Source organism: Choloepus didactylus, chromosome 6 (assembly GCF_015220235.1).
Source record: "Choloepus didactylus isolate mChoDid1 chromosome 6, mChoDid1.pri, whole genome shotgun sequence".
Taxonomy (NCBI): Eukaryota; Metazoa; Chordata; class Mammalia; order Pilosa; family Megalonychidae; genus Choloepus; species Choloepus didactylus.
The window spans coordinates 138,309,451-138,337,358 of NC_051312.1; the positions used below are offsets into that span (position 1 = coordinate 138,309,451).

Genomic DNA, 27,908 nt, shown 5'->3' on the forward strand with positions numbered 1-27,908 from the left:
CAAAGCAAAAGTAAGCCACAGAAGTGGAATTTAAACACAACTGTGTTATATTCTTTCCACTGGACAGCTTGCTGCTACTCACACTGCACAGCCCACCAGAGGAAATTTCACAAAACAAATGTAAAGTCCTGAATCTAAATTTTTTAATTAATGACTTAAGTTTAGAAAGGAAAGGCCTTAGCCTTTACAAGTGATAGACCAGGAAGTGCCCGAGGAGCCCATCCTGGGTAATGTGTCACTGATATGTTTATCATCCATGAAATAGGGATTACAAAACTTAAAATTTTATTTCATGGGATGGTGGAAAGGACCAGGAGTCCCATGAAAAGGGAATATTCGCAAGCCACCTTATTCCTTTTCTTTCCCTCTACCCATAGATCGTTAAATACTGAGACTAGCAAACCGGTAGCAAACCGGGATGGTATAGAAGTGCCAGAGGGTTCTAACATTAGAATCCTAGAACTTGAAGTTTGCTTTCCAAAATGCAACCTGATGGCTAGAATTCCACACAGCACAGAGACCATCTAATTTCTTGATTATAAACAGTGGAAATCAAGGCAGTGAAAGGCAATTGAATGATTTGGAGGCCCAAACCCACGTAGCTGCTCCATCAATGGGTCCCAAACCTGCAGATTAGATCCACCAGGGGAGCTTTTAAAATATACTGATAATGACATCTGGACCACCCCATGGCTTCTGATTTAACTGGTCCAGGGTGGGGTCAGAGCAGTAGTATTTTTTAAACACTTCCTGGGTTATTCTAACATGTAACTAAAATTGAGAACCACTGATCTACATAATTCAAATTCACTGAATACCAAAATGACAAATTTTACAAGTGGAGGATAAGGATATTTCTAATTAAAGTTGAGTTCATTTAGCAAAACCATTGAATATGTAGGCTCTAGAATCAGACTTCCTGGCTTCTCTACTTACTGTTGATTTGGGGCAGTTTTCTCAATTGCAAAAAGGGATAATAATAGTACCTACCTCCTAGGGTTGTTGTGAGGATTAACTGAGCTATTACATGTCAAGAGGCACACTATATGCAGGCACCATATGTTAAATATTGTTTTTGCTGCAGCTATGTTATCATCATCTTGGAGTATAGTGTTATTTTATCATGTTTCTCTTGACAGCATCCAGTTTCTGATAACTGTTCGGAAATTGGGCCCCCTGAGTATGTATTGGACATTTAAAGTAAGTAATAGTTTGACTTCAAAGAAACAGTTCTCACTCTATGCCTGCAAGAGAAAACACTGTTCATTCCCATTTCCTTAAGAACAATCCAGGTCCCCCAGGACTGAAAAGATGAATACTTGAAATTAGCTGAAACTAAAACCTAGCCCTGCAGGATGTCTTTCTAGAGACTTGAGCCCCATGGCTCTAAGACTAAAACGAATCCAGTTAACATGCTCTATATGTTTTACCCTCTTAGATCTCCTCCCCCATCAGAGTAACTGACAAGACGCCCATTCAGAATGCCAAAGAGATTGAAAATGCGGCCATCGATCGTGAAGACAAATGGCATCAAAGAGCCCAACAGCTAAAGGTTGCCTGCTAGATTGAATTTTAAGTTTGTTTCAGGGGATGCTGCTGAATATAGTGTTAGTGACTGATTTCTTATCACCTAAGGGTTTGTTCTTTTGCCCGAGAATAGTTGCCTACTTTCCTGTCAGTCTGACTAGCTCCTGCCCTGATGGGCTATTGCTTGGTCAACCAGCCCACCCTACGTGTTTCTCCAAAGTTTCTCTTTCCTAGAGGACAATCATCATATCACTCTTTAAATGATATAGAGTTAAGACTCCTCACAGAAGGAAGCCATGGAGAAAACCTAGGGAAAATCACAGTTCCAAAATACTGCTTAATTCAGTGCTGCAACCAAATCTGTTTCCTTTTGGACTTGGCTGTTACACTGTATCCCTAGGTGATGGGTGGCACTCTCCCTGAAAATGTTCAGGCACTGAACCTTCATTTGCAGAATGAGAAAGCTACCAACCAGTAATTTAGCAGGCTAACATCCATTTCAGCCACGGGTTTACCACTTTGAAAGCATAATGCAATTTCAGGGGAGATTTTGGGGAACCTGTCCCCACTTACTGTTTTTCTAGAAGAAACAGAAAGAGCACTAGCAGCTGATTTCTTCTTGAACCAGTGTATGCAGTTAGGTGGAGCAGTCACTCTATGACGAGGTTTTATTGCTGCTTAAGAAGGGATGAGCCCTTTGAAATCACCCAGCTGACACCATCAGTTAAAACTCTGTACAGTGATAAAAAGTATAACAAAGCTCATTCCAGCTTCAGAGATGTTGGAAAAGAGCAACAGCTCAAATCATTTGTCCTCCTCCCCAGTAGCCTCCAGGGAGCTCTTCTAGCAACAAACCAAGAGCTTCCCGAAAGCTGATGGCAGGAAGGCCGCCCCCAAAAGTGGAGAGGGTGAGGATGGAACTGCCTCCTTGGCAGTGGGCTACAGAGGACAGGACCCACCTGCAGGTCTGAAAGGAGAGCCCAGGGAGCTTGGCCAGGGGATCAAGAAGACAAAGGAAACATCTTAGGGCTTGTCATGCACTTTGGATAATAACTAGGTCAGAAGACACACACTTCTGGGCCTCCACTTGCCAGTGACTTGATGTGTGACTTCCGGCAAGTCTCAGCTTCTTAAATTCCTTCTTCCATGAAGGGTTTGCTTACCTGAACTTCTAGGTCTATCTCACCAATGCTGTGGTTCTGTGACCCTTTATTCTAGTTATTTAAATTAATATAGAACACACATTTGAAGCAGGGAAGATGATTACAACCTAGAGCTTTCACAGTTGTCACTACGGAACATCATAGGATTGTCAGCCAATTACAAAATAATCAAGGTAAAATCATAGAGCCTGATTCATGGTCTGGCCCTAGATGGAGCCAATAAAGAAAATTTTGTGGAATACAATCAGAAGAAAGCAAAAGAGTGTCTTTTCTTCTCTGTGGGTAGTAGAATTAATTTGTTGATAGCCAACTCGTGAATGAAAGCAAAGAGGAGCAGAGTATCTGAAGATTGTTAGACCTAAAAAGACAGCCACACAGAGTGACCCAACGGATGTGCCCCTTTCTTTATTCAGAAAGGACTTGTTAACTGTACCCTAGACACCCCCAGGCACTCGGCACACAAAACACTCCTCTTCAGCCACCCAAATTCAGTGCATCCTTACTGGTCCCCTTCAATGCCTACCTCCTCCAGGAAGTTTCTACAACCTCACCCACCCCTCCTTTCTTCCCCCTCTCTCAGCTCCTAATGTGTCTTTGTCTGGACCATACCTTCAGGGCTTATCATTTTGCCATGTCCTACCTTCTACACTATAATCTCCCTGAAGGTTAGGATTGTTTTTTTCTCTTTCCTAGCATGATGCTGTGCACAAAGGTGATACTCAGTGAATATTTCCTGGCTGATTAAAGAACCCTTCAAAGGTCACTTAGTGCATCTCCAAGTGAAAATGGGACTCATTTACAAAATTTTTCCGTGAAGGATGACTTTCAAAGAATCTATATGGCCCTCGGTAAACCTACTCTAATAACTTTAATATGGAATATCTTCATGGGAAATCAAAATAACTCACATATCAAATATTTATTGAGGAACAACTGTATTCCAGCACTGGGGATTAGGTGCCTGGTCCCAAAAGACATATTGAAAAGAAAAAAATTATTCAAAAATATAAATAAAATTTGAGAAAAGTTTTTTTAAAAAAGATCCCTCTCTTTGAGGAAATACAATTATGTAATCATAATAATGCAATAATATGGAAGTAGGTATTAAATGTGGTGGTATTAAATGCACCTAGTTCTGCCCTAAAATAGACAGGGAGAGCCTCCCCCAAAAAGATAGCATTTGAGCTGACCCTAGAAGGATGAATCAAAATCTGCAGAGCAGATGACTGGAGCACAGGGATGAAAGTGTGAGAGGGAATGGTATCTGTGTCCATCCAGTGAATGACATGTAGTTCAGTAACAAAAGGAGGAAGTAGGAGGGGGGAATGCTGTGATGGGGCTGGACAGATTAGGAAACAGCCAGATTGTGAAAGGCTTTTCATATCCATCAAAAGAACTTAAGTTTTGGTCTGTGGTTAGTAGGAAGCCATTGGTGAATTTGGAGCAGATCAGTGATATAATCAGGCTTGCATGTAGAAGGATCACTCTGGCCATGGTCCAAAGATAGCCTGGAAGAGAATAAGACCAGAGACAAGGAAACCAGGAAGGGGACGTTTGCTGTGGTTTTTACAAGAGATGATGAGAGAACTAGAGTGGCAGTGCCTCTCACTCTGTGGTTGTCATCTGCTCCACCTACCAATAGTCAACGCTTTCGCGTGGTGGGGGTGTCTTACTCCACCAACAGGCTTGAGCTTCTTGTGGGTCTGGACAGAACCAGACCCCCATCTCTTGTCTAAAGATATTTAAGAAGTGGAAGACTTAGCAATTGCTTGCATACGAAGGTAATGGGGAGAGAGGGAGAAGGAGAATTGGTTTCTAGGTGTCTGATGAAGAAAAGGTGGGTTTCTGGGCCTGGGGCTGACCGGGGGATGTGGGGGGTAGGGACGGGCCCAATACTGAGTTTGGAGGTGCCTGTGGGGAGGGAGGACATCTGGGCATAGAACTCAGGAGAACCATCTGAGTTAGCTATGTAACTTTGCATCCTAAGCATCCACTGGTGGATTGAAGCTGTTAGGAATTGCTTAGATGACCCAGGAATTATGGGGACTCAGAGAAGAGAAGAGAGTCCAGAGCATTCTGTAGAAAATGGTAGATTTTAAGGGTTGGTGGAGGTGGGAAGTAGGAAGGAAGGAAGCTGAGAAAGAATTGCCAGAGAGGCAGGATAAAGTAGTGTCATGGTATCAGAAACATGAAAATTTCAAAAAAGAAGAATTAATCAACAAAGCTGAATACTGAAGAGAAGGCAATTAAAAACAGCCCTGGAAAGGGAGTTTGGTATATGCACCTTACTCTGGAATGGTTCAGAAAAAAATGAAATAATGAATATTACAAACAACAATAATATAAATTCTATTCATATACATATATATGAGTAGATCTATCTATCTGTCTATAGAGAGAGAGAGAGAATGATGAAGAAAATGCAGCAAAATGTTAAAAATGGTTGAATCTTGGTAAGGATATTTGGGAGTTCTCTGTACTGCTTCAGTTTTTCTGTTAACATGAAATAATTTTAAGATAAAAATTTAAAGAAAAAAGTGCCCATAGGACTTAGAAAGAGCTTATTAGAAGAGCCTTTTAGAGTATTAGAAATACTGTGCCTGAGCAGAGCGGTTTCAGCAGAATGGTGGGAATAAATGCCCTGGGGGGTATTGGCCAGAATGGAAGGCTGGGAAATGGAGACGAGGGCAACCTACAGTTGGAAGACACTTGGCTATGAATTAAGAGATAGGGCTTCACCACAGTATAGGATCAAGTGAGAGTTTCTTTCTTTTCTTTTGATTTTTTTAATAGAAGAGACCTAAACACATTTATATACTGGGAAGATGGAGCTAGGGCAAGGAAAGAGAAGATGCACTTGCCAGCAAAGTCCCTGCAAAGCTGATAGGACAAAATTGTCATGAGACAATTTAAGCCTATGTATTTGAGAATTGATTTTAAGAGTCTTTTATACATGCCTAAGATCTTTACTTCAAGCTAAGCCATCCGTCTTCGCTTAACGTTTCTGTGTAGGTCTCACCATCTGAATCACTGTGTACCCATTTCAGCTGAGCACCCAGAACTGTCCTCTCTACTTAGTTAAGGGTCTGACTTTTGCTTCACAAGCAGAAGAGGGATCCTTCTCAGCCCCGAAGTATGTTGCCCATAGGAAAAATAGAAACTTCCCCAATTAAGTCAGGCTTCAGAGGAAGAAATAGGACCCTTCCTTTCTTGCCACAATAAAATAATTCTGGACTTTCCAGGCAAGGAAAAGATATGATCGCCCCTGTATAGGACCTTTCGCTCATCAATGTCAAAGTCCTTTTAAGCACATCCTAAGGAAGCTTCCCAACCTTTCCAAAGAGCTATCAATTTGATTTTACCTCCAACACTATCGACAGACCAATGCTACTTTTATTCACCTGAACACAGAGTCCTTCTTTACGGACACCAAATAAGTTGGTTAACTAGTGTGCTCTAAATTTTCTTAATATTATCAGATGGAATTTATTACCCATGCTCTAGGTACTCACATCGTTTAATCAATAAACACAAAAGTAAAACCAAGCACAAGACAAACTTCACGGCACAACTCTCAAACTTGGGGCTGGGGGGTGGGGTGTGCGTCAGGGTAACTAAGAGCAAGAGTGGCTTTTGTCTTAAAGCAGGTAAAATGTTTGGGTTTAGATGAGAGCATGCTTTCTCCCCTCTGCTTATGCCATGTAAACAGGAGAGCAGTAAGAGAGAAACAGCCGAATGCCATCTTTCACAGGACTGGGGGCACAGTGTGATCAAACTTTAATAACCAAGGATGGGTCTTACTGAGAAATTATCGTCCCAGCCTTAAGCATCAGGATCCCTCAAGGCTAAAGCTCCAGCCAAAGGACCCTGCTTGGTATGTGAGTCAGAAACCAAATGCCATTAAGCAGTTACTCTGAGTGCACGTTGTATGTACTGATTGCCAGTATTGGCAACAAAAGAACCCCAGTGAGAGCGGGATGAAATAGAGGATTTCAGGGCTGATGGAGATTAAATAGCCTGAGAATGGCTTTGTGTATTAACTTCAGGGAGCACAGGTCTTGCCACCTAAAGAGTGACACCTGATGCCTCAATTGTAGGGTAATAAATCTTCAGTGAGCCACAGATCTCAAGTAGGCTGCTTGGAAGGTGAGAGAAATCCCATCAAGTCCACAAAGGTCTTCCTTTCTGGGGACTGAAATGCCATCTCTGGCACTTATATTTGGTGTGAATAGCGGATTTATAACACTTGAGACAATTGAAGTTTCATAAAATGATGAGTCCTTGGCCTTGTTGACAAAGCATCCTCTGGAGAGTACTATTGTAATCTGAACTGTTGGCAGCAAAAGGTAATAATAACATGATTAAAATCAAGTGGTGGTAACCCAAGATTTCAGCTCGTACCCTAGAAAATAAATTTCTGCTGGTTTTCTCTCTCGCTCTCTTGCTTGCTCTCTTTTGGTGGAAACGAGGAACGAGAACTGGGGAAATACACTCAGGTGGGAGCAGAAAAGAAGTACCTCATCACTTTTTTCTCTTGTCAGGAAAGGGCTGAATAATTAAAAGGCTGGACAAAGATGGAAAAGAATGGCATTATCAGTATTGATCAGTATCTGTAGATCATAGCAAAGGGGTATGTCATTGACCTCATGAACAGTGATAACAGTCATGTAAAGAGCTGCCGTGTTTCATGCACACACCTAGCAGATTGTAGAATGAGAGTTTTCATCTGGATTCACTACAAGCAAGTATGCTATTGGGGCTCTGTATTTGCAGAGCCTTCTTATACCTTACCCACATTTCCTCCATGCCACTCAATATACTGCATGGAAGGAAGAATTTTTTCTTAATTGCCAGACAGATAAGGAAATTGCTCTATTTTTGAAGCACTACAGGTAAAATTTTAAAGTTTACAGGAGCTAATCAGCACCTGGCCATTTCTCCAGAAAGCATACATTCTAAGCAGAGCTTACTCTATATTCCAAAGTAGAAGGCATTCTAACTTAAAAATCTGAACAAAGAAATGATATTCTATAATATTACTGATTAAAATATAACAGTCTCAGCCTTATAAAAATAAGGTTTCATTAGAAATGGAATACCATTTAATATTATACAAGGCATAGGACAGGTCTTACCAATTATATCAGAAAAGTGAAATAAAAAACTCTTATTGCAATCATCTTATCATTTTTCATAGCAAGCTAAAACAAACAACTTGACCAAAGCCATGATTTCTTCACTTCAAGATTTTCCTTGAATGATCCAGGCAACCTGTTGCATTTTTCCAATTAACATTGCATGGATACGGGCTGTACAGATTTTTAATGTGTATTCAAAAAGGGAGAAACATATTGCAGTTATATAACACACTGATGCTTATGGGCATCTTACTGTTTTCAATAAGCATTTAATCATTCTTTCCAAAGGCCTCTTAATGCAGCTAGTTTTTCACAAAGTAATGAGTGCTTTATTCCTTGCAAAATATTTCTAAATGACTATAGCACAGTATAGTTACATAGTGTATCTATTATGCCAGGAGTACATTTTGTTGTTACAAGACTTTGAAAAGCATAAAGACTGTTCTGAAATTGAAATATTTCCCCCCAGATGTTTGATTGCCTAAGTACAGGCTATATTAAGGAACAGAGGCAAAACAACCCTTGTTTCACAGACTTCCTATCACCGCACAGACTCTTTTATAATCCTCTGAATAAAATCTAATTTGTTTCTTCTGGTGAAGAGGCCATTTCTAGTTTCTGACCTATATAAGTACGAAGATCTGATAATCTGAATTGTATTGTGTTTCATACTCAACTTGTACTTGGTTGGTAAAACAAATCATTGATGTTCTTTCTAATTGACTTTTGAAAAAAATATTCATTCCAGTTAAAGTAAACTTACATATTTTGATGTAGATTTTCACTTTCTTTGAATGCTTCATTAAAGATAAAGCCCCCCCCCCAATTTGGTTAACACATTGCAAGTTTTATGTCAACTGCTTGCCCTTAATATAATGCACATTCTAAACTCTCTTATTTCTATCTAGGCTTGTAAACTTAAGTTGCAAGGAAGAACTACTCAATTACCCACTAATTGTCTGAAATTAGGAAAGAGCCCTCCTCTTTCCTTATCTCTTTTTAACCCCCTGGTCACCTACCTAGATGTCTCAACCCCCAGTATGAGAAACACTCATTTAAAATTTGTAAAATGTGTCAAGCTGTCTAATTTTACATTAACCAAAACCATCTTTTTAGAATTACCAGGAATACTGGTCTCAATATGAAAATGTGAAATCAAGCAACGTGCCCAGAGGTCCATCTTCTGATACAGCCGATGGCCAGCACCCTTCCCGCAGGCCGGCCAAGCACAAGCTCCGAAGACAGCATAGACGCCAGAATGGCCTGAAATCTTTAGCTACTGAAAAGCTGGTTGTCAGCGAAGGTCCCCAGAGCCACATCCCCAGACAGCCACAAAACCACAGTCAACCCATTGACCGTTCAATAAAGCAGGAATCAGCCGTGATTATGAAAGCTCCAAACAATGATTCTCAAGACTCAAGTGCACTTAGGAGCCAGAATCCCAAAGTAAATTCCAATAAATTTGCTCCACCAAAACAGGCTTTTGACCAGGAATTCTATAAAAACTCTACTGGATACCACTCATTGACGAATGTTAATAAAGAAAGAGGACACACAGAGCAAGAGGAGAAAAGATTTTCATATCCGCAGCTACATGTCAACGCTCTTTCTAATATGGACTTGAACTATCGTAATGAACTTTCTAAGAGACAAGGGACTCAGGGCCTGAGAGGCTCTCAGTCGCCTTATGACATAAATGTGACTGGATCAACTGCAAGTAAGACGCAACCCATACAGAATTACACAGAGACAAAATATAGGAACTTAGAAATATTATGGTAAGAATTCCCTTTCCTTGAAGGGCTAGCACAAGTGGTTTTCTAGAAGAGAAATGAGGGGCTACTGGGGAACAAGGAGAGGGGGAATGGGGAGAGTCGGGCTTGGGGGTGGTCGGAGGAGAGGAAAGTTCGCTTAATTTCCTTGCCTCTGCTACCTAATAGTCCACATTTGATGGATTGCTTTTCCTCTCCCTTGTCTCTAGTTAAACTAGAAGTTGACAGGCGGCCAGAAGGACAGAGGGGCCCAGTTAAAAAAAAAAAAAAAAAAAAAAATCAGTGTATTTTGAGGGCTGCAAGTAATGTTTAGAGGAAACAAATTATCTCCAACACTTTGATGCATAGCCTAAGAAAATGATTTCTAAAAAGACAAAAATTATGCACCAAAAAGTATCAGCATTAGTGTCTGTAAATAAAATTAAGTTTATACATCATCATTTACAGAAATGACCTAAAAATCCAACAATAATAGATGTTTAGATAATGATTTCATGTAACCATTAAAAATTATAGCATGAGGAAATAAATGCTTTATAAAAAGAAAAGAGTAGGGGCAAAATTATACATGAGGGGTATGAGCTCTTCTGTGTTGAAATGTACACCAAAATGTCAATCATGGATTTTATCTGGCAAGAGAAATTGGGTTTATCTTTAATTTCTTTATTCTATTTTATGAACTTTTCAAGTTGCCAACAGTGTAGGAATGTTACTTCTATAATCTGGAAAAAAAATTATTTCAAGAATCATTTCAGGGAATATTTCTTGAGGTCATTCAATCAAATGTGTTTATTACACATCTGATATGTACTGAATATAGTGCCAAAATGCTATAAAAGATACAAAAGAAATAGGCTGCATGGGCACCTTCAAGGGGGCACACTTTCAAGGCAGGGGAACAATTTTACATATATGGATTGATTGGAGGGCATTTAAGTGCAAGACTTGGTGGTGTGGAGCATGCATTTAATAAGATTCAGTGTTAGCTTCCTAGAAGAGATAGTGGTAGATAGCAGGCTCCTTGTCCTGATTTGCTTGATATAATTGAGTACTTTGTTTAGGATTTTATGTTCACATGCATATGTGAGATTGAACTATAATATTCCTATCTACCACTGGCCTCGCTTGGACATGTTATCAAGATTACACCAGCCTTAGAAAATGAGTTGGGGGAATATTCCCTCTTTTTACATCCTCTGGGATACATCATATATAATTGGAATTATCTGTTACTTGAAGATTTGATAGAATTTTCCTTTAAAATTATTTAGGTCATATGTGTTTTTTGTTTTGTTTTGGTTGTTGCTTGTGGGTAGATTTTTAGCTACTTCATCAGTCACCATAATGGTGCTGAACCAGTTGAAATTAAGTTCAGATACAATGATACTTCATCCTTAAATATTTCACCTTGCACCCTTTAAGAATAAGGACTATATGGCAATAATATTTCACACCTGAGGAATTTAACATTACTTCAGTAATATCAACTGATACCAGTAGATATTTCAGTTTTTTCAGTTGTCCAAAAAAATGTCTTTTTTAGATGGTTTGTTTTTCTCTGATCTGGGATCTAACTGAGATTCATGCATTGCATTTGCTTTTGTTTTTCTCTTTTGTTTCTTTTAATCTAAGACAAGTCTCTCCAACTTCTACTTTTCATTATTTTCCATGGCAATGCCTTTTTTTTTTTGAAGTTCAGGCCAGTTTTCTTGTAGAATGCCCTGTGATATGATTCTACCTGATTGTTTTCTCATAACGATACTTAGTTTAAACATTTTTGGCAAGAATACACTTAGGTAATTTGGTGTGATTTTTTCTTACATCATTCATATCGGGAGACACATGTCAGATTGTCATAATGCTGGAGATTCTAAGTCAGACTCTTGGGTACAGTAGTGACTATGACATCTCCTTTTTAAGGGCACGTTTTCCTTTTGTAATTAATAATTAATCTTTGAGACAGTGTAAACATCCTGTTTCTCAACAACTTTTTTGCAGTGGTTTTAGCATCTACTGATAATCCTTACCTAAATCATTCATTACATCAGGGTTTGCAAAATGGTGATTTTACAGTTCTGTCAATTCTTCTACATTCATTAGGTGGCATTCTATTGAAATAAGAGCTTTTCTTCTTTCCTCTTTTCTCTCCTACTCTCTTTCTCTCTTAGTATCACTGTTGATTCATGGGTCTCTTTTTTAAAAAACATGTTCAAGTCTGTTACCATCACTATACTATATTGCTCTAATTGTCTTGAATTTGGCCAGTGGGAGCCCCTGCTCCTGTGTCCTTTTGACATAACCCGTTTTGTCTTTGAGCACTTCCTGGCTTACTGGCATAGCAATATGTTCCGGGCCCACCTTGAACTTCCCCCGAATACTTGTGGAAGCAGCCATTTCTCCGAGGAGCCCTGTTTCTTTTTAGTGGAAAGAAGAATTTAGAAACCAATATTTGGGACCTAAGTGTGATCATTGCCACTGGTGTCTCATTGTTTTTAGATCCTGTTAGCAGTCAGAGCTAGGAAAATACCTATACCTATTCCTATGCCTACACCTACACCTATTCCTATACCTATACCTACTCCTGTTGCTTTACTTATATCTATACCTATTCCTATACCTATACCTATTGCTATTCCTAAACCTATTCCTATTGCTTTACCTATATCTATACCTATTCCTATACCTATTGCTATTCCTATACCTATTCCTGTTGCTTTACCTGTATCTATACCTATTCCTATTCCTATGCCTACACCTACACCTACACCTATTCCTATAGCTATAGCTATACTTATTCCTATTACTTTACCTATACCTATTTCTATACACATTCCTATTCCTATATCTATACCTATCCCTGTTCCTATTGCTTTACCTACACCTGTCTATGTAGACATGGGTTCTCACAGGTACCTCAAAGCTTACATCACAGGGTTCTTCCTCACCCATAATTGTAACTCCTTTTCCCACACAGTGAAAACCCTGATTCCCAAAAACATCAAATATTTATTCATTTGCTCTGTCCTACAGTACACATGTAATATTTTGAGAATTACCATACCAAAACCAAAACCAAAACCAAAATAGTCATTCTAAGTCAAGTTCAAGTTTTCTTTGCAGTTCTCTTTTCCCTCTATTGTCCCCCTAAGGGTTTACAATCAGAGAATTCTCACCAAAGTTACTTATTCGAATTATTTCTTTTCTCTAGGTAGAAATGGCCCTTTGACATACAGTAAGGTCCATTTGTTTCTCTTCATTTTCATAGTTAGAATTTGCTTTTTCTCTCAGCCTTTTAAATTTCATTTTGTTTTTTTAATATGTAAAATGTCATGTGGTGACCAGCTGTTTGCAGGAGGCTTTGCTGCAGGTTAGTGTGTGCGCTTTCTGTTTGGTATAGACCATGACAGGAATAGAAATTTCCTTTCAAGGTGGGAATCTATTCTGCTATCCTAACCCAGAAGTACCCATTAATGGTCATCTATGCTCCCTCACTCTCTTTTCCTTCATCAGTCTTGCCAAAGGGTTGTCTATTTTATTTGTCTTTTCAAATATAACTTTTGACTATCTTGCTTCTCTGTATTTTATTTTTGTTTTCTACATCATCGATATCTGCTTTTTTATTTATTTCCTTCCTTTACATTCTTTGGGCTTATTCTTTGGGGTTTCTCCCTCCTAACTTCTTGATTTAAATGCTTAGCTCATTATTTTTGTCTTTCTTCTTTTCAAATATAAAGTTATAAATTTCCCTCAAAGTACACTTTTGTGCATCCCATAAGTTTTAAAGTGTAGTATTTTCATTATTATTTAGTTCTAAATGTTTTCTAATTTCCTTTATGATTTCCTCTCTGACTCATCAGTTACTTGGAATATGTTTATAAATTTCAAAACATATAAGGTTATTTTAGATATTGTTATATTTCTAATAAAATTACATTATACTATAATGATAGTGTATGTGATGTCTGTTACTTGATCTCTTTTTTCATAAATATGTAGCCTAATTTTTGGTCATGTTTTCCAAATGTTCCTCATTTGGTTGAAAACAGTATGTACTCTGCAGTTGTTGGGTGCAACATTCTATATATTTCCATTAGAGTAAGCTTGTTATAAACACGTCATTCAAATCTCTTACAATCTGCTTGTCTGTTCGATGTATCAGTTACTGAAACTGATGAATTAACACTTCATGTTTGAGAATACTCAGTTTGTCTCACAATTCTCTCAATTTTTGTTTTATGTTTTTTAAAATTATGTTATTAGATGCAATGAATTGAGAATTGATACATCTTGCTAGTGAATTCTTCTTTTAATCATAATGTAATGAATATTTCTATCCCTAATAATGCTTCTTGGTTTTAACTCTGTCATCTAATTTAATATAGCCACACCAGCTTTCTTTTGATTGGTATTGGTTTAGTATATTTTTTCTTCCCATTGTCTTTAAACTTTTCTGTTTCTTTATGCTTTAGATCTATCTCTTTTTGATTTTTATTCCGTTACCATATATACAATCTAAGATTTCCCCTTTTAATCACATTCAAATATATATTTCAGTGCTGTCAATTGGATTCATAATGCCGTGCTTCCATCACTACCATCCATTACCAAAACATTTCCATCGTTCCAAATAGGAAACCTGTACCACTGGATTTTGTTTTTCTGTGCATTCTTGAACTCATTTTTAACCAGTGAGTTTAAACGGATTACATTTATTGTAGTACTCATACCTTTGGATTTATTTCTACCACCTTAATTTGTCCTTCCTAGTCACCCAGCTTTTTCTATGTTTCCTTATTTCTTTTATATCTTTGATCAAACTGGTGGCATTTACTTTTTTACTTTTTCCCTCTACTGGCTTGGAAATATATATTCTCTTTATATCTTTTTTTAAACTTACACACAACTACTCCAGAATTACATTAATATTTCTACTTTCATGTAGATCGTGTTCAAAATCATTAAATTGGTTTAATCCAGTCACCCTCCCTGTCCTACATATTATTTTGTCCAGCATTTTAGTTCCACCTTACACCTCCAAATTTAGTCATTGCTTTTATTATTGTAGTATAAAGTCAATGAATTTTTAGATGTACCCAATTGTTTATTAATGTCTTTGCCTTACCTTCTTTCTTCTATCATACTCTTTCTTCCTGAAGTACAATCTTTAGGTGTTCTTTTAGCAAGGGTATATTACTCATAAATTTATCTGAAAATGCATTTATTTTACTCTGTTACTTAAATTATAGTTGAGGTAAATAATTCAACTCTTCAAAACATTGGTTTTCCTTTTTATGACTTCTGTGCTGCTTCGAAAAGTCTTTGTCACTATAAATGTCATCTCTTTTGTTTTTAATTTGTCTTTTGTCACTCATTTTTTTTTTCAAAGTTTTTATAATTTTGTTAATCCTCTGATGAAAAATCTGCGCAATCACAGAACAAGTCATTGAAGAATCTTCACTCCTTTTTTTTGCCAGCACCAACATTGGCCTTTGCAGTCCCCCTGACTTCCTTCATTCTATTCTTGCATTCCTTTCACTGTTTTCTGGAGGTCTTTTCTTCTCATACAGACTATGTCTTGCAAGTCTGTGTTTGGGTTCATTTTTCTTTGCATAATCCAAAGAGTCATAAATCATGCCAGAGCCAGTTGTCTTGCCACCACCAAAATGGGTTCTGAATCCAAATACAAAGACGACATCTGGTGTAGTCTTGTACATTTTGGCTAGTTTTTCCCAAATTTCTGTCTTAGGTACTGTTGGCTTCTCAGGGTGAAGAACATCGATGACCATTTGTTTCCGTTGAAGTAGTCGGTTGGTCATGAATTTCCTGGTCCGGATGGTTATTGTGTCATTCATGATGGCAGGTGATCCTCAAGCCACCAGAGGGGAAGAGAGTCTAAATGGTTTTAAAGTTTCTGTTTTTTCATATTCTGCAGTTTCCCTATGATATATCTACATAAGGAATTTTTAATCCTGCTTTGAAGTCTTCTGTGATTCCGAAATTTGAGGATTCTTCTCTTTCATCAATTCTGGAATATTTTCATCCATTGTCCCTTTGGATATTGTGTCTCCAAAATTGGCTCTATTTGCTCTTTCAGGAACACCTAAGAAATGTATATTGGATTCTCTTATTCTTGATTTCGTGATGTACAATAGATTCTCTTATGCTAGACTTGTTCTTTATAACTTTCTTATTTTCCATCTTTTTTCTCTCTGAACTTCTTTCTGAGAAATTTCCTCAGATCTGTTTTCCAGTGCAATATCTCTTTCTTCAGCTGTCTCCAAAATGCATTTTAATATATCCCTTAAGTTTTAAATTTCAACAATAGTATTTTTCGTGTCTAGCTGTTCTATTTAGTTCTAATTCAAATCTTGTTTTTTTCCCAAAGTATATTTTTTCAGTATATATTTCTCAGGGTTTTCATTTCTTCTATGATATCTTTAATCATTTTAAGCATACTTTATGAATTCTATCTAATATTATATTATCTGAACTTTTTGAAAGTCTGCTACTGTTATTGTATGTCTGTCTCTGTCTGCTGACTCTCCCTCTTGGTAGATTATTTCTTCATGTTTTGTAATTTTGATTATGAACTTATGCTTAGCCACCTTGGCAAGCTTGGTTCCATGGCTAGGAAACCTAATCCCCCGGGTAAGACATGACTGGGAGGGTATCCCTCCAGAGACATTTTATATTTGCTTCTGCCATACACCACCAAGGGGTCACTCACCCAGGACCATTTCTTTTTTTAACATTTTTTATTGTGAAATATAACATATTTGCAAAAAAGTGATAAATTTCAAAGTACAGTTTGACAAGTAGTTACAGAGCAAATTTCAAAATATAGTATGGGTTACAGTTACACAATTTCAGGTATTACCTTCTGACTGTTCTAATACACTAGAAACTAAAAAGAAATATCTATATAATGCTTCAGTAGTCATAATCATTATTGAATCCTAACTCTCTGTTACAACTCCTCCCTTTCATTTGATCATTCTCTCAATCTTCGGGAATATTTGGGCAATGACCATTCTAACTTCTTCATGTTTGAAAAGGGGTGACCCGGCACCATTTTTGTATTAATATCTTGGTGTTAGATTTCCATGATTATGTGGGTTATGTCAATTTGAACACAAATGTCCAGTAGAAATTCACAGGGTCGTTTTTTCCTGTTCAGAGCTCAGAGCAAGATGTACAGGTCCCCATTGTTGTTTTCCAAGGCTGGCGGCTGGGTTTTTAACTAATCCACCTTTTTACTTTTACAGCCCTTCAAGAGTTTTGGTCTTTGAGCAGGAGTCCCAGTTATAATTCCCTGCCTCACATTGGCCAAGTTTGCACATATCCTGTCCTATTGTTAAATGTTAAAACTCAAGCCTGTAAATTACCAAGATGCAAGATCCCCACCAAAAAAGCCACAGTTTCAGCTTATCCAATTTCTGTTTTTGTTGTAGGCCCTTTTTTTGGTTTTGGTCCTTGGAGATTCACTGCATCTCTTACAAATTCAACTATGTATTTAAAAGTATGTTTGTTTAATTCAATTGAACATCTCTAGGTATTTTATAGTGGGAAGGCCTTTGACATTCGAAAATACTATTTCTTTTATTCTGAATCCTCTAAATGAAAGTTCCAAATAAAAGTAGACATCTGACAGTAAAAGGAGGAGGATTTTAAGATAAGAAACTAACGTACTCATGAAAAGATTAAGCTAACGGTCATTAATTTGATTTGGGGAGTGGTAAATACATCAAATTAATGGCTCATGAAGACTTTTTATTCTGGAGGTCTTATGTATCTAGGCTTTATTATCAGGTTTGTGCTTTTCCTTTTTTTTCCATCAAGGAAATTCAATTCTTCCTCTGACAGCCAACCTGTTCGAGCTTCTCCAGATACACAGCTCACGAAGATAATGGAGCAGCACCAGGACGCCTTAATGCAGCTCACTGAGGTGCAGCCCCATGACAGGGCCCTAGCCAGTGTCACATTGCCTCCTATCTTGTCAAGGGTAGAGAGTGTGTCCCAACTCAGCTCGGAGGGTCGCCAAAGAAACATGAAAATCAGCCGTAGCAATTCTGAAGGCTATCTGTCTCAACTGGAAAAAGGAAAAAAGCACAGGAAAAGAAGCGGCACTCAGGTAATAAAGGCAGCATTTTACCAAATAACGTTTTAATCTTGATAGCACTGATGGACCTTGATTTTCATACCTCTTTACTTATAGCCCTGGAGCAGGGGTGGTTGCTCCTGAGCTGCCACCCAGCCATGTGGCCTGGGGTCTTCACCTAGCCCCGGCTGCTCCTTGGATTGCTCCCCCCATCCCACCCCACCCCCACCATCTTCCAGGAAATTGTTGCCACAACAGATGCCCATTTCCACCTCCTTTCCACTTCATCTCAGGGAAGGGTACGCATTTGCAGGGAAACAGGAGTCCTCCTTTGGCCCCCACACTTTCCCCCAAGCCCTGTTCCAGACGGCCCTCCCTGAGTACATTATTACATCTGAAAAGAAGAGAAAGCAGGGCTAAGTGCGTGAAAGCCTCTGCTGCTACTGCGTTCCCCCACTGTTCTCACCCCTACTCCCTCTCCCCCTCTTCCCTCTTCTTGGCCCTAATCTTACCTCATCTTCTGCAGTAAAATACCCAGGATAGCCAGGGACTCAGCGTTCCTCTGAAATGTTGGCTAAGCTTACTGAGTACTTTGTCTGTAATAAGATCTGCCATTACTAGTGCCTTTATGCACTTAAATCTTTTCCCATAGGGTCTCTATGGTTAAATAAGTAAAACTGCATTGGCAGTGGGGAGAGGGCTAAAATGGAAGGTCTTCTTTTTTTTTTTATAGATATGCTATCATTTGTTTAATCTTTCTCCTGTTTTTGAACATTGGTTGTTTCCAGTTTTCCCACTCATATAATAATGTTACCATGAACATCCTATATAAAACTTATTATGAGTTTTACACTGCAGTTTACAAAGCTGGCTTTCATATACTATCAATTTTACTCTTACAGCAACTAGTTAGGTTGAGATGATTATTACTCCCTTTATGCAGATAGGAAACAGGTGCAGAGAGAGATGCGTATTTTCAGGGTCACACAGCTACCAAGTGCAGGGTTGCGAAGAATACTTATCTGGGTCTGGCTCTAAAGCCTATGCTCACACTTCCATATTCCACCACAGATCCCAGAACTCCCCTTGCACAAGGAGGGGCACAAATGTAACCAATTTATTAAAGTAGCTGGACTCCATTTTTTGGGGGCAACTGATATCTAACTATATCCCAAAGCTGTCCTGTTTACTCTCAGGTTTTATAAAGCCCAGCCAAATTTCACATCTTTACTATCTCATTCAATTATATCCTAACCCAAGCCCAGAAGCCATGGTGGGAAGGAGAAGAACGGGGGGTTTCTTCTCCTTTCCTTTCTTTTCCTCCTCGCATGAGTGTTAGCTGCTGCTTCTGATCAGGCTCTGTGCACAGGGAGTCTTAGAGGAAGAGGGCGGTTCCGCATGGCTAATGCAGCCACAGCCACGTACTGGGGCCCTTTTTGTGTTGGATGGCCAGTGAGCACGTTCATGGATTCCCCATGGGGATATCCTGTTTGGATTTCTCTAATGCAAGTGGTGCCTCCCTTGACTGGTGGCCACCAAGTGCCCTTCAGCTTCTGGCTTCCATGGGCCATCCCAAACAAATTTCATCTTCAGGGGTCTCCCTGACCTCAAGTGCTTCTCACAGTCAGGATCCAAGTCCTTTATGAGGAACGAATGCTTGTTCCTTTCCCTGGATCTTTCTCTGGTCCTGGGAAACACACGGACATCCTTGCTTGGCTGGGTGTACTTGTCGTTCCCAGCATGGCCCTGTTGTCCACCCTCTGGTCAGCTTCTATCTTTGAACTTTTTCAAGCACAGATTTTCTTCCCTAATTTGGAAGTTGACTTGAGAAACATAGTGAAGGGTTAAGAAGTCGTTCACATTCATTTATGCCTTTAATGAATGTGTCTTGGCTGAATAAAACAAAATGACATGAAACTATCCTGGAAAAACCTGGATCTTTGGTCAGATTAACCCTGTTAACCAAATTATCCAAACCTACACATTACCACTCACTGAACTTACCTGCACAGGTGAGTAACATAACATCTACCCAGGTAAATAAGGAAATTGGCACCACTGTGAAGCTGCCATTGCACTGTGAGGGGCAGTGGAGAGCAGGAAGGGAACAAAATAAGAATTCAGGAACACTTCATCTCACTGGAGCTCATTGTTACCATGCGTAAAATGGGAACAAGATGTCTGATTCTTCAGCTTGTTGTAAAGATTAAATGAGGGACTCGGGCAAGATGGCGGCATAGAGAGGAGTGGAAGCTAAGTAGTCCCCCTGGAACAACTACAAAAAACCAGAAACAACTAGTAAATAATCCAGATTAACTGTGGGGGGACAAACGAGACCATCCACTCATCATACACCAACCTGAATTGGGAGGAATGCCCGAGAACACAGCATAAAATCTGTAAGTAAAACCTGCGGATCCAAGTCGTGGGACCCCCTCCCCCATAGCCCGAGCTGCAAAGCCTCGTGGTGCCAGAGAGAAGCTCTCTCCCAGCAAGCGAATACAGCTCAGCTGAGCTCCAACTGGGGTTTTAAGTAGCGAGTGTGAACTGCTCACTACAGGTACGCATCCCCAAAAAACAGACAGAGCCTTTGGGTGACGACTGACCTGGGAGAGCCGGAGGGTCGCCTTGGACTGGGTCTGAAGGGGACTATCTGTTTCTTTTTCGGCTCAGTGGAGAAAGCCCCAGTCATTTTCAGTTTCCAGGGCTGTGACTCTGGGAAGGGTGGAGACACAACAAGCAGAGAGCAAGACCATTGAAATGCTAATGACCTCCACCTGGGGGTCTGTTGTCTCTAGGAGGAAAGGGGTGGGGCCCTTTCCATTCAGAACCAGACCCCAGAGCCTGGGGGAACAAGGCCATACCTCCTCACACCAGTCAAGAATTATAGGCTAACAGGCATCACCTGCTGGGCAGAAAAGCACAGTGACCCGAGGCATCAAAGGGTGGAGCAATTTTCTAAGACACACCCGCAGGGAAACCAGATGCTGAATATTTCTTCCCTCTGGGACCTGAGCCTGTTCTGGTCTGGGAAAACCTGATTTGGATAACCAAGGAAACCATGCCTAGACAACAGAAAATTACAACCTACACTAAGAAAAACAAAGTTATGGCCCAGTCAAAGGAACAAACGTACACTTCAACTGAGATACAGGAATTTAAACAACTAATGCTAAATCAATCCAAAAAGTTTCGAGAAGATATTGCAAAAGAGATAGAGGCTGTAAAGGAAGCACTGGGCATGTATACGGCAGAAATCAAAAGTTCAAAAAAACAACTAGTAGAATCTATGGAAATGAAAGGCACAACACAAGAGATGAAAGACACAATGGAAACATACAACAGCAGATCTCAAGAGGCAGAAGAAAACACTCAGAAACTGGAGAACAAAACACCTGAAAGCCTACATGCAAAGGAGCAGATGGAGAAAAAAATGAAAAAATATGAGCAACGTCTCCGGGAACTCAAGGATGAAACAAAGTACAATAATGTATGTATCATTGGTGTCCCGGAAGGAGAAGAGAAGGGAAAGGGGGCAGAAGCAATAATAGAGGAAATAATTAATGAAAATTTCCCATCTCTTATGAAAGACATAAAATTACAGATCCAAGAAGCGCAGCGTACTCAAAACAGAAGAGATATGAATAGACCTACGCCAAGACACTAATAATCAGATTATCAAATGTCAAAGACAAAGAGACAATCCTGAAAGCAGCAAGAGAAAAGCGATCCATTACATACAAAGGAAGCTTAATAAGACTATGTGCGGATCTCTCAGCAGAAACCATGGAGGCCAGAAGGAAGTGGTGTGATATATTTAAGATACTGAAGGAGAAAAACTGCCAACCAAGAATCCTGTATCCAGCAAAGCTGTCCTTCAAACATGAGGGAGAGCTCAAAATATTTTCTGACAAACAGACAATGAGAGACTTTGTGAACAAGACACCTGCCCTACAGGAAATACTAAAGGGAGCACTACAGGGTGATAGAAGACAGGAGTGTGTGGTTTGGAACACAATTTTTGGAGATGGTAGCACAACAATGTAAGTACACTGAACAAAGGTAACTATGAGTACGGTTGAGAGAGGAAGATGGGGAGCATGTGAGACACCACAAGAAAGGAGGAAAGATAACGACTGGGACTGTGTAACTTGGTGAAATCTAGAGTATTCAACAATTGTGATAAAATGTACAAATATGTTCTTTTACGAGGGAGAACAAGCAAATGTCAACCTTGCAAGGTGTTAAAAATGGGGAGGCATTGGGGAGGGATGCAATCAGCATAAACTAGAGACTGTAACTAATAGAATCATTGAATTATGCTTCCTTTAATGTAACAAAGGTGATATACCAAGGTGAATGCAGATAAGAGGGGGGGATAGGGGAGGCATGTTAGACACTTGACATTGGTGGTATTGTCTGATTCTTTATTCTACTTCGATTCAAGGTTATTTTTCCTTTTGCTGCTTCCTAGCTGTCATTTTTTTTCCCTCTTTCTTTTGCCTCTCTACCTTCTTTGACTCTCCCTCCTGCCTTGTGGAAGAAATGTAGATGCTCTTATATAGATTGTGAAGGTGGTGAACACATAAATGTATGACCAGGCAGAAAACCATCGATTATTTACTTGGGATGGAATGTATGGTGAGTGAACAAAACCATATTAAAAAAAAAAATGGGTTGATGACAAAACCTCGAGGGCAATATACTGAGTGAAATAAGCCAGACACATAAGGACAATTATTGCAGGGTCTCACTGATAGGAACTAATTATAATATGTAAACTCATAGACATGAAACATAAGGTACCAAGATATAGGAGGAGGCTTAAGAATGGGGAGTGGTTGCTTAGTATGAGCAGAATGTTCAATTAGGATGAACTTAAATGTTTGGAAATGAACAGGGGTGTTGGTAGCAAGATGTGAGAATAACTAATAGCACCAAATGGTGTGTGAATGAGGTGGAAAGGGGAAGCTCAGAGTCATATATGTCACCAGAAGGAAAATTGGAGGTCAAAAGATGGGAAAGTATAAAACTGAATCCTATGGTGGGCAATGTCCATGATCAACTGTACAAATACTAGAAATCGCTTTCATGAACCAGAACAAATGTATGACAATACAATTAGAAGTTAATAATAGAGGGGCATATAGGGAAGAACTATATACCTATTACAAACTATATACTACAGTTAGTAGTATTTCAACATTTTTTCATAAACAGTAACAAATGTACTATATCAATACTAGGAGTCAACAATTGAGGGGGGTTGGTTAGGGATAGGGGAGGATTAGAGTTTCCTTTTCTTTTTTTTCTTTTTTCATCTTTCACTTTATTTCTTGTCTGGAGTAAAGAAAAGTTTCTAAAAATTGAACAAAAATTAAGTGTGATGGATGCACAGCTGTATGAGGGTACCCAGGGGCAAGTGATTGTACACTTTGGATCTTTGGATAATTGTATGGTATCTGAACAATCTCAATTAAAAAAAAAAAAAGATGAGGACAGTAAAAAAAAAAAAAAAGATTAAATGAACAGTGTCTCACATATTGTATGTATTCCCTTTTGTCATTAACCAACAGGCTTCACCTTCTAAGCAAGAAGGTTTTGAGGGAAGAGATGAAGGAGCATAGGAAGGAGCTTTATTATGTCCTGTGCATTTCTCCACTGTTACACCAATAAAACCCCCTTGGGAAAGATCAGTTGTGTCTTGTGTCAAATAGTAAGGAGAAAGCTAGAAACTGCATTGTGTTTTACAGTGCAGCAGGTGAAGACCCGACTGGAAACAGTAGACCTGTGATCAGGTGGGTTCCCCAGGAACATACTCTGAAAAGGAGATTTGTGTGCAGGTTTATTGAGAAGTGCCCTCCGGAACAGCCGTCATAAGGGAGGGAGAGAGGCAGGACTGGGCGGAGGAGAAAAGGTGAACTGTGATGCAGTTGCAAGAGAAGGCTTAGCCAGTCAGATGTGGGTTCTGCAGTTGAGATGGCCCTAGGAAGGCAAGGGACCCAGGCTTTTGTTTGTCCAGCCATGAGATACCAGCTGCCTCCCAGGGAGGGGTTGTAAACTTCGGCAAACCAACTCCATTTGGCTGAGGACAGTTCTTGGGGAGGAACCGTGAGCCACTTGCAAACCCCATAGCTGGGGAAATGAGCGCCTGAGTCCAGAAGGACATCTGCTATCAGGCAGCGCTACGAAACTAAGCAGATCCTTCCTTGGTTCAATTCAGCCTGTATTTGTTGAATTCCCACTAGGAAACTGTGGTAGGTGCTGGGATGCAACAATGAATGAGCCATGATCCTTCCCCAGGAGATGATTATGGATTAAATGGCCTCAATACAATGTCACAAGCTAAAGAAAAAAGGAAAGTAAAAAGAGGATTGCACGGGCAGGGTAGAAAAGCACGAAGGAGGGCATGTAATGTAACTCAGCCTGGGGATTCATTCAGGAGATGAACTCTGAACTGAGTGTAAAGAACCCTTGAGAGTGAGCAGAAGAAAGACTGAAAGGGCTTTTCAGACAGGGACCAGCAAGAGCAAATGTCCTGAAGCTTGAGACAGCCTGACCTGTCAGCGTGGCCGTAACTGAACAGCAAGGTGTGGAGTGCTGTGCAGCGGAGGTAGAGAGGCCGTTAGGGGCCAGGCCTTAGGGGACCTTGCTTATCATTCTAAGGAGAAGAACTTTAGTCTTTAGACCACTGAAGAATTTTAAACCTGCTCAGGTTTGTATTTTAGAGAGCCCACTCTGGCTACAGTGTACAGGGCAGATGCAAGATGTTCCAAGAAGTTAGGGGGGATTAAGAAGTCAGTGGACTGCTCCCATGAGGCTCAGAGAAAAAGAAAAGGGGTGGTCTTGAAGAGGAGGGGAGGCTGGACTGGAGTAGACAGTGGATCGTGTTAGAGAAAAGGAAAAGAGGATCAGCTTGGGGCTGGGGCATGACCTGAGAGGGTGAGGGGTACAGAGCCCCCAAGCCACACTCCATAGCTCCCCACCTGGGAGTCCCCCCTCCCTTTTCTGGGCGCCCCAAGCTCACTCACAACCTGGAATCCTTGCCCCAGTTCTTCCACACACCCCCACCCCAGAGCTCTCAGAACTCCTCACTCTGACCCCACTTCCTCAGCCCTCCATCCTCTGGGGTCCCCAATCACTATCCGGGCTGTGGAAACCACAGCAAGTGGCTCGGGGGTGGGAGAACTCCTAGTTCCTCTGGAAATAAGGGAAAATGTGTTTCTGGAGTCTCAGGTGACTTCTTCCACAGGAGTTTCATTCCATGGCAGGGAGGTTCTGAGGTACTGTTAGTCCTCTTTCAAATACTTCAGAACAAAATAGATTTCATAGAGTAGACAGGGAAGCCAACCACCATACATACTGTGTCTGTGGGGAAATGTATTCAGAATTTTGGAGCCAACATATTCTCAACCGCCTGTTCACTCTGGAGCTTATGGGTTTCCAGGGCCTAAAAATAGCTCAAACACACTACCTCAGCAGGGAACCTTCTGGGTTAGCGGGTCTTGCCAACCATGGATTGTTGCTGAAAATGTAAGCTTTTAGACTGAATTTTTAGTAAGCAGGCTTTAGTGGAAGTCATGGACTCAGTAATTCCCTAGTTTTCATAATATCTCTGGGACTTGGGCAAGCTTACTAATTCACCTGAGCCCCTATTTCCTCAGTGCATGATCAGAATTGTTCCTTTTTTTTTTTTTTTTTGGTACATTTGGTGTGATAGTTAAATGAAATATAGGAAAACCTTAGATTAGGCCTTAGGAAAGAACAGACAGCAAATAAATGCTACTTCCCTTTGCCTTCCTCCTCCTGTTAGTAAAATCCTTCTGAAATTGTGTTTTACTGAGGAAAGGTAGAGGGAAGGACCCTGGTTCCAGGGTATAGCACAGAAATCTAAGTACATGGGAGAGGAGGGAAAACGACGAAGGAGAACTTGTGGTTCCTGCCTCCCAATCCCTCTTTCTGACTCGGAAAATCCCTCCCTTTGGATCCGTTTTCTCAGCCCAACACCTTCAACCCACCCCTGACAAATACACAGAAGCACTCTTTGTCCTTTAAGCCATTGCAGAAGCTAAAGTGATTTAGAACTGAGCTATTTGTATAGGCCAGCAGGTAGCTGGGGCCCCAGACGGAGGGAATCGTTACACAGGTCATGCCCATTTTATTAGTCACATCCAATCTCATGGTTTCCAAGAGAAGCCAACTAAATCACGTTACAAGTTGGAGGATTTGTAAAGTTAATAGGCCCAGGCACCATTCCTCTTCTCCTGGCAGCTCTGTTGTGACTGATGTGTGAATATAAGCCATTGTCCATGCCCTTAAATCCAAACGTCAGACAGCAATAGATTAACATAGCGCAAGGGACAATGGGCCGGATGAGAATATCTGTCACAACTCATAACAAAATAACCGCTTAAGGAGGTCACTGACAGCAGACTGAAGTAATTAACTCACGTGTTTGTTGTCCCAGGCAATCTGGGTATTGCTGCTTGACTGCTTCCAAGAAGAGGTTTATTGGGATTAAGTTTAGCAACCACAGAGCAAATTTCCTCCGCTTGCTGTTACCTAGTATTGGAGGCATTGTTTTCTTGTCCTGTTTTTCAGTAACTTTCTCACACCTACGCATCTGAGGAATGTTCCAGAGAATAATCCTACAGTGTCCCTCGCGGCAGGACACAGCTCCTTGGAGTGGAAACAAGTCCTCACAGAACAGTCAATGTCCTTTCCATTCAGGCACACTTAGTCCCAAGTTTACAATAAAAATCACTCCTCTGGCTTTAGAAGGATTGTGATTAATTAGCCCTACACCATCCTCTGCTAAGTGAACAACTACGAACACCAGTTAGGGGCGGGTCTGGTCTCAGCAATGGATGGGAGCAGGGTCACTCCATGTCCCCTGCTTATCTTATGCAAAGACTCCAGCAGCAAATCCTGGCAGGGATTTGAGAACATGTCTGTATTTTCCAGTTTGTTCCCCCTGTATTTGGAGACTTAATGGGCCATCACTGTTCATTTAATTTTTTTTTTTTTTGGGGGGGGCATTGTGCTATATGTGACCTTTTGATCTTGTGACAGCCAAGGAGGGTAAATCAAAGTAAGTTGGGATTATTTTACTATAGAAGATTTCTGAAGAGACGGAAAGTGGATTAGTGGTTGCCTAGAGCTGGGAGGAGGAAGGAAAATGAAGGGTGGCTGCTAATGGATATGGGGTTTCTTTTTGAGGTGATGAAAATGTCCTAAAGTTAGATTGTGGTAATGTTTACACACCTCAGTGAGTATGCCAAAAACCATAGAATTGTACACTTCAGATGGGTGAATTTTATGGTACTGGAATTATTATCTCAGTAAAGCTATTAAAAAAAAAAAAAGACTTTTGATGGAGAAACAGAGATCAAACAAAATTGCAGCACGGAGAACCAATCAAGATAATTTGAGCCATGCCTAAGCAAGTTCAGGATTTGCCAGTCACTCAACACACTCCATTAGGAGCTGTAAGCAGCTCATTCTGTTCTGTAAAGGGGTCAACAGCATGTGGAGGTGGCCCCTAGGGACCCACTCTTTCCCTTTCTGTCAATACATCATACAGTTCTGTTTTTCCTTGGTAGCCAAGACATTTATTCAAGGTGATAGTGAGAACTATGACTAGAGAGCAATGAGCAATTATTCATGCTTCGCAATGTGGCTTTTGTGAGTTAGTGGGATAATTAAAAGTTAAGCTGCTTCACGCTAAGGATGTGATATCTGGGCACTGATCACTTCTTTCTTCTCAGTTTTGGACAAATTGGATTTATGACTTGGATATGAGCAGGTTTCTTTCCTTCTTTTCCATTACCGGTTCACTTTGGCAAAGACATAGTAATTCAGTGATTGCAAAACAATGGTACGGAAGGCATATGTGAGAGAAAGCACAAATTTGCCATTGCAGAATATAAGATAATTACATTCGTTCACCTACTAAAAATTAGCAAAGGTTTTAAAATGTTATAATACCCAGTGTAATTATGGTTTAGACAAAAAGAGCATCCTTCTACACGCTAATGGCAGTGTTAATTGATGGCCTTTAATGTGTTCACCATTTTGTCTCAATAAATTCTATAAATTTATTTCAAAGAAATATTCAGAGTAGCCCACAAAGAGAGCTCATCCTTAGGATGTCTTAAATGTTCAACATTTAGAGGAATAGTTTTAATTCAACTATAACTAGACAATAGAA

The 27,908-nt window shown here is 40.0% G+C and overlaps 1 protein-coding gene across 6 annotated transcripts in view; it reads left to right on the forward strand.

Annotated features, from left to right (window-relative positions):
• The window catches only part of JHY (junctional cadherin complex regulator), a 90,289-nt gene that overhangs the window by 38,974 nt on the left and 23,407 nt on the right, over positions 1–27,908 (forward strand). The window contains exons 4-6 of one of the 6 annotated variants that reach the window (XM_037841763.1): positions 1,439–1,552; positions 8,945–9,606; positions 17,440–17,731. In XM_037841763.1, coding sequence (XP_037697691.1) covers positions 1,439–1,552; positions 8,945–9,606; positions 17,440–17,731 — 1,068 coding nt within the window. Of the gene's footprint in view, positions 1–1,139; positions 1,201–1,438; positions 1,553–8,944; positions 9,607–17,439; positions 17,732–27,908 lie in introns of those variants that run through there. The other 5 variants (XM_037841764.1, XM_037841766.1, XM_037841768.1 and 2 more) reach the window with 5 other exon arrangements.